Below are 14,481 nucleotides of genomic sequence, written 5' to 3'. Positions count from 1 at the left end.
GGGCCTTGTGGCTTTTTTTATTACTCTATGAATGGTCAACTGTCTTGGGTCTAAGTGACAGTGGTACTATCATTGAGTTCGCTAATTTGATATCCTTTACTTGTAAGATTATTTGGAAACAATCCCTTAGATTATCTTGTGCTTTGTATTGTTCATCAGGCAGGGTGTTTTTTTTTTTTTTGGGGGGGGGGGGGGGTGGGGGACAAAGTCATTTATTAATTAAAAACAAAAAATCACACCTCATAGGCATTGTTGCTCCTTGATTCTCCACTCATATATACATTAAATCATTAATGCATACTTATGTCTATCCACAAGCTAAGGTAATTGAGTTTTAAGTTTTGACAAAATTGGTTATGGTGATTCACTTTTAATTTTTATCTAGTAGTTTTAGTTTTCTAAATTATGTCGTATGATGTTTTAAATCTCTTGGGATTGTAACTTTCACCATTCTGTTGAGATTTTATTCTATTTTGTTGAAAAATCTTTGTGAAACTATATTGAAAATTTCATTACAACAGCTACCTGCAACTGTTTCTTTTAGGCAGAAACAGTTGCAGGTAGATCAGGTGCAGTCACTGACTAACAAGATGTATATAGTTTGTAGCTTCATAGATTATTTAGAGCAATTCTACTTCAATAGTTCCTTCTACTTCTTTAGGACATTTTTGTTGACATCTTTTTGCAGGACATTGAAATTGGAAAAGCTGTGCGCCCTCAACTAGCTATGAGAGTTACTGATGCTACGGCTGCATGGAAAAAGGTGTTGTTTCAACAAATATTTAATTATCTTTATCACTTATGTTTAAAGTGTAATTTTCCATATTCATCTAGGAGGCCTTGACATTCAAAAATAACTAAGGGCTCTAGTATTGCAAACATTCTTTGTTCCCTCAAACCAAGTTTCAAGACTCCTATATTGTTTTCTTCATCAATGTAATATCTTACCCCCTAATTTGATAACTTTTTCCCATCTGTTTAGCTCCATGGAAAAGAAGTGGTTGTTGAGTGCAAATTTGATGGTGATCGCATCCAAATTCATAAGAATGGAACTGAGATACATTTCTTCTCAAGGTAGGTGCACATCCATACCTTATCACCAATTTCTCTGGTTTATTAAATTTAGTGTCTGTTTGGGAACAACTTAGTGTGTGATTGGCAAAAATTACAAAGTCAGCTTATTTTTGCTACTATTCACGGGCCTCACTGTACTTTTGGTATTATTTATGGGTTCTACTGTACTATTTCAGCTAATTTTTATCTTTATTTACAGTACTTTTAGCAAAAAGTTTTCAGCTTTAAGAAAATAAGTAGATCCCAAACAGACTCTTATTTAGCTGAATCTGAAAACTTTTTACTGAAAGTACTGTAGATAAAGTTAAAAGGTAGTTGAAATGAATAATACCAAAAAGTGTAATGGTACCCATGAATAGTAGTAAAAATAAGCTAAATAGTAAAAAAAGATGGCTTTTTTAAGCCAATGCCAAATGCACGCTTAAGCTTCCAACCTTTATCCTGATGATGCTATTGTTTTGTTAATTTCCTTTAAACTTTTAAATGTTTTTGTACCTAAGTTTTAAATTTAAGTTTTACTATTTAGCTAATTGACCACAAAATTAGGGAATCTTTTTAACATGAAATTAAGCAAGGCCTGGGCCATCTTATCCAAGTGATTTGAAAATTAAGTTTATGAAATTCCTAAAACTTTATGTTCTTTGGTCTTGGTATGATTCAAATGGTTGTTTCTTTTCTGCAGGAACTTTCTTGATCACTCTGAATATGCACATGGGATGTCAGACATTATCATACAAAATGTTTTGTTTGATAGGTAAATATTCATGTCAAGTTGTCATTTCAAATTTCATGTTATGTCAGGCTGGTTTTCTTATATTTTCCCATATTTGTCTTCTAACTCTTAGATATAACCTACTCAATAAGCTTAGCTCAAATGCCATGTCCTTTATCTGAATAATTAGGGTGGAAGGTGAAGTCTTGAGTTCAAGCCTATTGGGATGCTTGTGTAGCTTATCTATAAAAAAAATCTTGCATTTTACCTACGTTAGGTGTGAAGCAGTTAAGTTATTTGTTGTTTCTCTAGTTAGAACAAATACTGAGAGATGAACTGAAGGGGACAATCTGCCCAGCAAAATCAACTGGCCTCCTTTAGAAAAGTAAGGCATCTTCCAACCTACCAACTGGCGTTCAAACTTCTCCAATATTGGATTCCAAATTGTTGTTGATTTGTACTAGGCCCCTAAAGGCATACCAAGGTATGACATAGGCAAACCCCCTACCTTGCAGCCCAAAATATCCGCCAAGGCATTCACATCCTCCACATCCCCTGTAGGAACTATCTCACTTGTACCCACCCACATTGACCCTTAAACCTGTCGCTGCTTTAAAGCAAGTCAACAACATTCAAATATGGAGGATCTGCTCGATATTAGCATCACAAAAGAATATTGTATCATTTGCAAACAACAACTAAGATACATAACCCATCTCCTCCCACACCATCTGCCTTGAATCCTTTTATAATGCCAGCCCCTCATTATTTTAAGCATCCTACTAAGAACCTCCATCATCAAAAGGAAGAGCAAGGGGGATAAAGGATCCCCTTGCCTTAAACTCCTCGATCTACCAAAAAAACTAGCTAGAGATCCATTAATTAAACAGCAAATTGTACCGTAGAAATACAGGTATGTATCCAAAGATTGAATGAGGGTGTTTATAACAAAAGGAAAGATAAGAAAGAAGACATTCATGCAAAGCCAAAGGTAGGGTTGGCTCTAAAGAATTATCAGCCCACAAATGGAAAGTGGGCCTTGTAGCTCCTTGCATATAGGACTTACCCAACATCTGTGATGGCCTCAACTCTAATTTTATCATATTCTGCATGCAAATTACATTTACTAGGACAAACAATTTGGTATATGGAGCTCCATATGTATATCCAAATGGATAGTGGTAGAAGAGTACATATATTGGCCATTCATGCTGATTGCAAAATATGATTTTTGGCCTAGTAAATGACAAATGAACTGATTTCCCCACCCCTTCGATTTTTTTTAATTGGGAAGTCACACATGTACTTTCCTTGTGAGTTGGCTATATCAGAGTGTAGCTAAAAGGTGCATGCCAGACAGATACTTCCCAAGTAATTTTTATTTTTATTTTTTGGGACGAGTACCCGGTAGATTTTCTTCTAAAAGAAAGATGATTGTGATCTGTAGTGATGCAGTGTAATATCTGTCTGGCATTCTAAGTTGAACTTGAACCTTGATTAACATGAGAGAATTAAGCAGTGATAACATTTTAGAGTTAAAAGTTTTGGTTTCAACCTATAAAAAAAGGCTTCAGTTCATATCACAATGTCAGTTTTCCATCTTCAATCTGAAGGACAATGAAGTTTTCCATCTTCAGTATGCATGTAATGCTTGTATCAGACAAATCCTTAGATTACACAATGTGCTTGGCGTGAAAAACATTTAGACTCCGTCAGGCATAAAACAGTTTTGAATATCTTACCTGGCTAATTTTCTTCTTGTAATGTTGTTTAGATGCATACTGGATGGTGAAATGTTAGTCTGGGATACATCTTTGAATCGTTTTGCTGAGTTTGGCTCAAATCAGGAAATAGGTTTGTGCATCACTTTGATTTGATTGCCTCTTTTTGCCTTTTCATTTATAGTATCATCAACATTTGTAAGTAGTTTTATTTTATTTATTTATTTCTTTGTTTTCTCTTTTTTACAGCCAAGGCAGTGAAGGATGGACTGGACAGTGATCGACAGGTTTTCTTTTTTGACTTTTCCCTATTTTTATTTTGGAACTTCATAAGCAGAAACTCTTTTCTTTTTTTCTTATTTGTTTTGATATTTTCTTTTTCCTGATGCAGTTGTGCTGTATCCTTTCTGTGCCTGAATTCACAGTTGAGGTCTGGTCTCTAGTTCAGGGGCTCTAATAAGATTTTGATGGTGAACATACTTTGTATGTCTCTGTATATTTGTAAATTGAACTTGCAAGTAGTTGGTTAAAGTTTCTTTTGTTTGTCTTGACATGAGATTGGCTAGATGTTGCATTTGATATTCTTTATGTTGGGGATACCAGCGTAATTCACCAAAGCTTGAAAGAACGGCATGAGCTTCTACAGAAAGTTGTGAAGCCTTTAAAGGGTTGTTTGGAGATCTTAGTACCTAATGGTGGTCTTGATCTTAATACTCACTGCCTTTCTGGTAAAAAGTTATAGAGATTTGTGTTTTAATAATTATTATCGAACATAGTACAAACTATTTCTCATGCATGAGTGCTTATTCATTGTTGATTATGATATGTTGTTTTACTAGGTAGATTTAGTGGTCTTGTCTTCTTGGTACTATTATATGAGTAAATGTTTTACTCTAAGAGCTGAATAGTTTTTTTGTTGAGATAATTGAATGCTTGGATGGATACTTTTGGCAGCATTCCTTCTTTTATTATTATTATTATTATTATTAATAATAATAATAATTTTTTTATGATGACAACAACAACAACAGCAACAACAACAACAACAACAACAACAACAACAACAAAGCCTTAGTCCCAAATTTTTTGATAAGTTAAAATAATTTTATTCAAAAAGGCGATAGATCAAATTGCACAACTTGAGCTACTCCCAAAGAATTACAATCTCAAGCTCAAAAGAAACCTCCAAAAGAGTAAACACAAATGATCATTAGTCACTCACCACTAAGCAATGCATACTCTTACACATGTAGCACCAATTATTATTCATAAGGGATCTTTTTTTGACGATTATCCATTGTTAAAATGTTAACTCTTGTTGCAGTCTAAGCAAGGAAAGTGATGTTGTGAGCTATATTTACATTCCAAACATTCATCCAAGGGAAATGGACTCCTGTAGATTTTATAAGAAGCTCATAAAAAGAGCACACGTCAAACTTACCCCTTGTTAGTTTTTTTTTGATAAATAACGTAAGAATATTAGTAAAATAATAAAGAAAAAGCCAAGACGAGTACATTGGGGATGTACTATGGGTACAAAAATCAAGAAACAAAAGAACAACGGTCAAGAAAAATAGAAAAGGAAGAACAAGAAAAATGAGAAAAAACCACACTACATTCAAAAAGTGTGTAAGAAAAATGACTTAATCTCCAGCAAAGATCGTTCACAGCCCTCAAAACTTCTAGCATTCCTTTCTCGCCAAATGCACCAAATCAAGCAGTGAGGTACTAATCTCCAAACATCAATGTGACGATGTCGCGCAAACTTTCCTTGCCAAGCCTCAAACACCTCAATAACAGTACGAGGCATAACCCACTGAATGCCAAACAAACAGAAAACCAAAGACCACAACTCCCAAGCTATGGTGCAATGAAGTAGAAGATGATCCACCGACTCCACACACCTCTTACACATAAAGCACCAGTCAAGAACTATCACTCGTTTTTTACGAAGGTTGTCTGTTGTTAAGATCTTACCTAAGGAAGCAGACCAAGAAAAGAAGGCTACCCTTGGAGGCGCCTTCGATTGCCATATCATTTTCCATGGAAAGGAAACAAGATTATTAGGGTAGAAGGAACTGTAATAACTTCTAACCTCAAAACTTGTATTCCTTGTAGACTTCCAACAAACCTTATCTGGACCAAACCCTCTCGGTGACGAGGAATAGACTAGCCCCATGAACCGGTCAAAAGCTTCCTCTTCCCAATCTTGTGGTGGACGACGAAATTGCACGTTCCAATGAAACCTCCCGTGACCAACCCATAACTTCAGCCAACGAGGAGTCCTTGGACCTACTAAGACAATATAGCTCGGAAAGGCCTCTTGGAGAGTACAATCCCCACACCACACATGCTTCCAAAATTTTACTCTAGTACCATCCCCCACATCATAAACAAGAAGTTTAGAGAAGTTCAACCAACCACTTCTAATATATCTCCACAAGTGACCCCATAAGGACTTGTCACCTTCTTCGTACACCAACCACCCCACATGTTCCCATATTTTGCCTACATAACCCTCCTCCATAAAGCATCACCATCTCGATACCATACCTCCTGACCATTTACCTAATAGGGCGAATTAAAATTACTCAAGCTTGTCTTATACCCAACCCCCCATCCCGCAAAGGCCTACAAACCTTGCCCAATGAACTAAATGAAATTTAGGTTCACCACCAATCCCATCCCACAAAAAATCTCTCTGTAACTTCTCCATACGCTTAGCCACCTTACCCGGTAAAGGAAGAAGGGAAAGGAAATATGTAGGTAAGGACGAGAGTGAGCTTTTAATGAGTGTCACCTTACCTCCTTTAGATAAATACATTCTCTTCCAACCTGCTAATCTCCTCTCCATTCTCTCAAGAATAGGGTTCCAAACAGATAAGTCCTTGAATTTTGCACCTAAAGGAAGGCCCAAATATTTCAAGGGCAGAGAAGACTGTCCACACCCCAACAAACCCACCAAAGCCTCCAAATTGGGTACCCCTCCAACAGATACCAACTCAGATTTCCCTAAATTAATACGAAGCCCTGACACCTCCTCAAATCTAGCAAGAATCGCCCTCAAATTAGCAATCTGAGAAGGTTCAGCATCACAAAAAATCAATGTGTCATCTGCAAATAAAAGGTGAGATACCATTCTTTTGAAAGAACAGGTCCATACCGCCTACGAAAAGCCTGAGAATTGCCCAGTGGATACAGCCACATCCAACATACGACTCAACGCCTCTATCACAATATCAAACAACAATGGAGATAAGGGATCCCCTTGCCGAAGTCCTCTAGAACTTCCAAAGAAATCAGATGGGCTACCATTGATCAAAATGGAAAACTTCACAGTTGAAATGCAATACCTTATCCATTTTCTCCATTTTTCTGATAAAACACAAAGCCGAAACATATACATTAAAAAATCCCAACTCACATGATCATACGCCTTCTCCACATCCAACTTACATAGCACCCCTAACTCCCGACTTCAATCTACTATCAATACATTCGAAGCAATCAAGACGGAATCCAAAATGCAATGCCCTTCACAAAAGCATTTTGTGAATCCGAAATAAGTCCATGCGCCACCCTACGAAGCCGATTAGCCAGCCTTAGAAATAATTTTATACATCCCACCAACTAAGCTAATAGGTCGATAATCCTTGACCTCCATGACATCCACTTTCTTAGGAATAAGGGCTAGGAATGAAGCATTAAGACTCTTCTCAAACACCGCCCGAGTATGGAAGTTGTGGAATACGGCCATAATTTCATTTTTCAAAACACCCCAACAAGGCGGAAAAATGCCATGGAAAAGCCATCCGGCCGGTGCCTTATCACCATTAAAGCCATGGATCACCCGAAACACCTCTTCTTCCTCGAAAGGCCTATCTAACCAACTCGCATCTTCCACCGAGATGCTAGAAAAATCTACATCATCTAAGGCAGTGCCGTGAGCCACCTCCTCAAAATAAAGGCCGCCATAAAATTGAGAGATACAGTTTGCTATCGCAGCCGGGTCCGATGACAACACCCCATCCACCATAAGCCTATCAATAGAATTAACCCTCCTGTGAGAATTAGCTATACGATGGAAAAACTTAGTATTCCTGTCTCCTTCCCTAACACAAAGAACTCTGGATTTCTGTCTCCAACAAATCTCTTCCAACAGGATAGCTTTCTCTAACTCATCACGAATTCTGCCCATTTCCACCCTATCCTTTGCTGATAATCCCTGACTCTCCTCCCTTTTCTCTTGAACACTAAGGTCCTTCCACAATTTTCTAATCCGGACATCAACATGACCAAACACCTCCACATTCCATCTTTTCAGATCATTTTTAAGGAGCTTTAATTTATTGGCCAGAATATAACTCGGTGCACCATGAACCTAGTAGGAATCCCACCATGACCGAACCCTATCCACAAAACCTTCATCCTTCAGTCACATATTCTCAAATCTAAATGGCATACTCCCTCTCTGAAAAAATCCACCCTCAAGGACAATTGGAAAATGATCTGAACACAATTTAGACAGCCGTTTTTGAGAAATTGTTGGGAATTTATCCTCCCAATTTGCAGAAAACAAAAATCTGTCCAACCTAGCCTTCGAAACAACTTCTCTAGAATTAGACCAAGTGAAAGTACCTCCTTGCAATGGCAGATCAATGAGACCCTGTTCTGAGATAAAATTGGAGAACTCCCTCATAGCAGTAGTGAAAGAAGTAGACCCCAATCGTTCAGAAGGGAACCTAACCACATTTAAGTCACCCCCCACACACCATGGGACACTCCACCAGCTATTCAAACCACAAAGTTCCTCCCATAATAATCTCCTATCTCGGTATAAATTAGGACCATAAACACCCGTAAACGCCCATACAAACTGATCTGACACACTCGTAAACTTACAGGAAACCGAAAATCTCCCCACTGCCTCCTCCAATTTATTCACTACCCGAGTGTCCCACATCACTAATACCCCACCAGAAGCACCACAAGAGCTTAAGTATGACCAGTCAACATGTTGGCCACCCCACAAGCTACGAATCACTGCTCTATTAATCAGCCCCATTTTGGTTTCTTGATTAGTTAAACTTTATAAAGCCTGATCTTCAGCTTGGCCTTGAGGAGAATGAGAGTACAATAAATAAAATAAACTATTCACTGCATCTAACTCCCTATCTTGAAAAGATCGACACAAAAGTGGATTCCAACTCTATTCACCATTCAAATAAGAGGCAATGGTAGCATCCATATCCACTTCCAACAAAAAAATAAGGAAGCCCGCTTGTAGGACAGGAGACACCCCACCATGGATTGTGTCAAAAGACACAAAACCTGACCCTATTGTCATCCCAATTGAAAATTTGAGAAATTTGTGAAAACGTCCCACCCTCATCAGATGGTTTTTCATTAACTGACCCAATGTATGTCGCTGACAGTCTGACTCCCTGGGCTCTTCCCTTGTCCATTCCCCCATAATTTCACATAGTTCATGCAAATAACAGGTCTCCATAACTTCTGCCTCTCAGTTGCAAATCTTAATAACCATTTCCCTAGCAATGCTTGGTTAAAAGTACTATTTTTTTGGTTAATTAACGTGAATTTTTTTGAAAACCAAGCAGTCCCAAGTACACTGGAAATGTACCATACGTAGAGAACAATCAAGATCCCAAATTACAATGATCCAACATATGTACTATAGGTTAAAAGTACTTGGATTCCAAATTTCCTGTCCACCTTCCTTCAAAGTTGAGCAAACTACCATATGAAAATTCTTCTCATCCCCATTCCGCCCCACAAAAAGCAAAGAGTGACATAAGGTAAGTACAAAGAGATGATAAAGTACTTTTGATAGGAGTGATCCTACCCCCTTTTGAGAGAGAAGAGTTTTTTCCATCATGCACACCTCCTCTCCATTTCTCAATAGTTGTATTCCTTACTGCTTGAGCCTAAAGAAGATCCCAAAGGCAATTGAAGGTATTGGGATATGACTGTTGAGAGAATGGTAAAAGAACTGCATCTTGGATTAATTGGTAAAAGAACCACTATTTGGATTCCATATGGTAAAAGAACCACTTTTGTTTCCAATTTATATCCTTCAATTGTGCTAGGCTGCTAGCCTTTCTATCTTAGATTTTAGACCCTCCTTCATTTGATCATCTCTGGATCTGCTTATTGTCTAACTCCTTAGCTCTTCCAACATATGTTTCTTTTTAGCTCCCTCATTGCCAAAAACATCTCTATTCCATGCTCACAAGTCATCCTTAGGAGCCATAGTTTTTAAGTCATCCTCCCACCATGTTTGGACTTGTTCTAGGAAACTTCCAGCTTTCAGCCACATATTTTAACCCACATATTTTAACGTGGAACTTTTTTAGAATTTTTGGATATTTTGAATTAAGATTGTAATTCTTTAGGACTAGTTGGGAACACACCTTTTTATTTGGACTATCTTCTTCTTTAATAAATTATTTTACTTACAAAAAAAGAAAGAATGAAAGAGCTGAATAATGTACATCCCCAATGTACTTGGGAATTTTGATTAATACAATTTTGTTATTTAAAAAAAAAAAAAATTTAAGAGCTCATTTTCAGTCCAATTTAAGCTATTATTTTTAATTATGGGTGCCAATTAAATGGTTCAAAGGGCTCTTCTCTCTCCTTGTAAGAACCTAGGTGACTCAGGAGGCAATGGGAAGATAGATTTATTATAATTTATTTGATTTTATGTATCAAGCGAAATTTTTTAATTTCATAATATTCTGGAATTGGTTGTGCTAATAGTCCATTAGATCTTCTTTTGTTTTTATATTTTAAGTTTGGTTATTTAGTTGTGCTTAGTAGTAAAAGCCTAAGGAGTCCAAGTTTTCGGTTAGAGTTTGCTTAACCAAAAAAATTATATTAGGAACCGGAAGCTTGGAGGCCTACTATTGACGGTTAGAGTTTGCTTGTTTAGACGAAACTGAGAGGTCTACGTTGGAGAGGGAATTTGAGAAGGAGGAGATTATTGAGGCTCTCATGGAGGCAAAAGGTGATAAGGCCTTTGGGTCAGATGGGTTTTCTATGGCTTTCTTTCAGAAGTGCTGGAGTGTTTTGGAAGGGGATGTCATGGCATTTTTCAAGGATTTTCATAGCCAGTGTGTTTTTGAGAAATCTGTTAATGCCACCTTTCTGTGTTTGATCCCTAAGAAGACTAATGCAGTCAATATTAAAGACTTCTGCCCTATTAGTCTTGTGGGCAACCTTTTCAAGCTTTTGGCTAAGGTGTTGGCTCATAGACTTCGAGGGGTTTTGAATAAACTGATATCCGATACTCAGAATTCTTTTGTGGGAGGAAGACAGATTATTGATTTAGTTCTAATTGCTAATGAATGTTTAGATAGCAGGATAAAGAGTGGCAACCCGGGTGTTATAGTTAAATTTGACATAGAGAAGGCTTATGATCATGTGAATTGGAATGCCTTAATTTGCCTTATGGAAAGGATGAGAATTAGGGCGAGGTGGAGTGGATGGATTAAGGCTTGTATTTCTACAGTTAAATTCTCAGTTTTGGTCAATGGGTCTCCTGCTAGTTTTTTTGGTAGTTCTCGTGGCCTACGCCAAGGGGATCCTTTGTCTCCTCTATTATTCCTATTAGTTATGGAAGTGCTGAGTAGACTGCTGAAGAGAACGGAAAATGGTGGTTTTCTTTGTGGTTTTCAAGCGGGGTCCCATAAACAAGGGGGTGTACATATCTCTCATCTTCTTTTTGCTGATGATACTATTTTGTTTTGTGATGCTTCCATGGAACAGTTATTATACATTCGGATGGTGCTGATCTTCTTTGAAGCTATTATAGGCCTGAAAGTTAATGTAGGTAAGAGTGAGATTGTTCCTGTCGGGGGGATGTTGGGAATTTGAATGCTTTGGCCTGTAACCTATGTTGCAAGGTGGGCACATTGCCTATGAGACATCTGGGCATGCCTCTTGGGGCCCATTATAAAGATGCGTCGATATGGAATCCTATTATAGAAAAGATGGAGAAAAGGCTATCTGGCTGGAAAAGACTTTATTTTTCAAAAGGTGGCAAGCTTACTTTGTTAAAAAGTACTCTCTCACGCCTTCCCACCTACTTTTTATCTTTGTTTACTATCCCTTAGGCCGTGGTAGCTAGAATAGAAAGAATTCAGAGGAATTTCCTTTGGGGGGCCTCAGAGGATGTTTTTAAATATCCTTTAGTTGCTTGGGATAAGGTCTTTTTGCCTGTTGAGAGTGGTGGTTGGGGATCTGGAGAATTGGGTTGTTTAACAAGGCCTTACTTGGGAAGTGGTTGTGGCGTTTTGGGAATGAAAGTAACAGATTATGGCGTTAGGTTATAGCAGCCAAATATGGTGAGGGGAGAGGAGGCTGGTGCACTAGAGGGGTAAGAGGTTCTCATGGGTGTGGGATGTGGGGGAGTATTAAGGAAGGCACAGAGAAGTTCTTTAGTCAAATTTTGTATAATGTGGGGGAGGGTTGCCGTGTTAGTTTTTGGCATGATCCTTGGTGTGGGCCTATTCCTTTGAAAGAACTTTTTGTTGTTATGTTTGCTTGCTCTCTTTCTAAAGAAGCATGAGTCTCTGACGTGGTAATATCTAACTTTGAAGGAAATAGGAGCTGGAATTTACTTTTCCGTCATGGTCCTCAGGATTGGGACGCAGACATTGTTTATCCCTTTTTTGAGCTTATTTATTCCTCTATGCTGAGGGGTGAGGGGGATGATCACTTGGTTTGAAGATTGACTACGTCTGGGGTATTAGGTGTGCGCTCTTTTTATAAGCTGTTATCTAGTCCTAACATTGATGAATTTCCTTGGGAGGGCATTTGATGCTCTCAAATAGTACTCTTTTATCAAGGGTTGTATAAGGAAACTGAGGTGGGGCGTCCTACTATGGATGGGTTAGATTTTGCTTGTATTGAAGAGGATGAGCGGGTATCCTTAGAGAAGGAGTTCACGAAGGAGGAAGTCATCCAGGTATTAAGGGAGATGGAGTGTGATAAAGCCCCTGATCTTGATGGCTTCACCATGGCTTTCTCTCAGAAATGTTGGAGTGTCGTGGAAAAGGATGTAATGGATTTTTTTTGATGATTTTCATCGCCACTCTATGTTTGAACGGTCTTTGAATGCTTCGTTCCTCATTTTAATTCCTAAGAAGTGTAATGCCGTTAACATTAAAGACTTTCGCCCCATCAGTTTGGTGGGTAGTGTGTATAAGCTGCTGTCCAAGGTGTTGGCTAATAGGTTGAGGGTGGTTTTGGATAATCTCATATCTGAGACTCAAAATTAGTTTGTTGGCTGAGGGCAGATTCTGGATACAGTGCTTATTACAAATGAATGCTTGGATAGCAAGTTGAAGAGCAGAATTCCGGGTGTGGCTTGCAAGCTGGATATTGAAAAAGCTTATGACCATGTGAACTGGGAGGCCCTGTTTTATTTGTTGGGCCGGATGGGATTTGGGGTGAAATGGTGGGGGTGGATTAAGGCATGCGTTTTGTCTGTCCGTTTTTCAGTCCTGGTTAATGGTTCCCCTAAAGGTTTTTTTGGAAGCTCTTGTGGGTTGAGACAAGGGGACCCACTATCCCCGCTGTTATTTCTTTTGATAATGGAGGTTTTAAGTAGACTCTTGAAGAGGATAGAGGAATGTAATGTTATTCGGGGCTTTCATGTGGGAGCCGTGAACTTTGCTGGGGTGAGTATTTCCCATCTGTTATTTGCGGATGACACTATCTTATTTTGTGATGCCTCTAGGGATCAGTTGCTGTCCATAAGGTTGGTGTTGTCTTGCTTTCAGGCGTTTACGGGTTTGAAGGTCAATGTAGGGAAAAGCGAGATTGTCCCTGTTGGGGAGGTGAATAATCTAGATGCTTTGGCTAATGTTCTTCATTGTAGAGTGGGCAGTTTGCCTATGAAATATTTGGGGATGCCGTTGGGATCTTCTTTTAAGACAGCCTCGATTTGGAATCCTATTTTGGAGAAGATGGAGAAGAGGCTTTCTGGGTGGAAGCGTCTATATTTATCTAAGGGTGGTAGGCTCATGTACTAAAGAGTACTCTCTCAAGTCTCTCAACGTATTTTTTATCTCTTTTTACTATTCCTAAAACTGTGTCGGCTAGATTGGAAAGTATTCAGAGGAATTTCCTTTGGGGGTCTTCTGAAGGGTGCTTTAAATATCCTTTGGTGGCATGGGATAAGGTGTGTTTATCTGTTGAGATGGGTGGTTTGGGGATAAGAAAGGTGATGCTGTTTAATCAAGCTCTATTGGGAAAATGGTTGTGGAGATATGGCCATGAAGTTACCCATCTATGGCAACGTGTTATCTCCTCAAAATATGGCGATGGTCAAGGGGGGTGGAGTGCTAATGTTTGCAGGAGGTCCCATGGGTGTGGCCTATGGAGAAGCATTAATGAAGGATGGGAGAGCTTTTCTCAACGTCTGTCTTCTAGAGTGGGGGAAGGCACTCGTATCCGCTTTTGGCATGATAGGTGGATTGGTGACGCTACACTAAAAGATCTCTATCCTGAGCTCTATGTGTGTTCAGCGGTCAAGGATGCCTGTATCTTTGAGGTTTTGTGGATTCCAGAAGGGGGTACTGTTAGAGTGTGGAATTTAACGTTTTATAGAGCTTTTGAAGATTGGGAGTTGGCTGCATCGTATTCTCTTCTTCAGCTTATCCAAACTCGTATTCCTCAGGGTAGTAGGAGAGATACCCTTTATTGGCGGCTTAAAGGAGATGGTAAGTTTGACACTTGGTCTTACTACCTTGCGATCTAAGGTGCTTCGAATTCTTGGTTTCCTTAGAAGGGGGTTTGGAAACCAAAGATCTCTAAGCGCGTGACGTTCTTTTGGTGGTCTACTGCTCATGGTCGGATCCTCACTTTGGATAACCTAATGCTCAAGGGTCGCCCTTTGGCTAATAGGTGTTGTATGTGTTGCTGTGATGGGGAGTCGGTTAACCACCT

At 38.8% G+C, this 14,481-nt stretch overlaps 1 protein-coding gene across 3 annotated transcripts in view; it reads left to right on the top strand.

Annotated features, from left to right (window-relative positions):
- Positions 1-14,481, top strand: part of LOC142611855 (DNA ligase 4) — a 53,308-nt gene that overhangs the window by 9,029 nt on the left and 29,798 nt on the right. For all 3 annotated transcript variants that reach the window (XM_075784005.1, XM_075783998.1, XM_075784012.1), the window contains 7 exons: positions 689-763; positions 983-1,074; positions 1,757-1,828; positions 3,561-3,640; positions 3,757-3,794; positions 3,899-3,905; positions 4,074-4,235. In XM_075784005.1, the coding sequence (XP_075640120.1) occupies positions 689-763; positions 983-1,074; positions 1,757-1,828; positions 3,561-3,640; positions 3,757-3,794; positions 3,899-3,905; positions 4,074-4,235 (526 nt within the window). The remainder of the gene's footprint in view (positions 1-688; positions 764-982; positions 1,075-1,756; positions 1,829-3,560; positions 3,641-3,756; positions 3,795-3,898; positions 3,906-4,073; positions 4,236-14,481) is intronic.

This window comes from Castanea sativa, chromosome 1 (genome assembly GCF_040712315.1).
Source record: "Castanea sativa cultivar Marrone di Chiusa Pesio chromosome 1, ASM4071231v1".
Lineage (NCBI taxonomy): Eukaryota > Viridiplantae > Streptophyta > Magnoliopsida > Fagales > Fagaceae > Castanea > Castanea sativa.
This window is presented reverse-complemented; position numbering and strand designations above follow the sequence as displayed.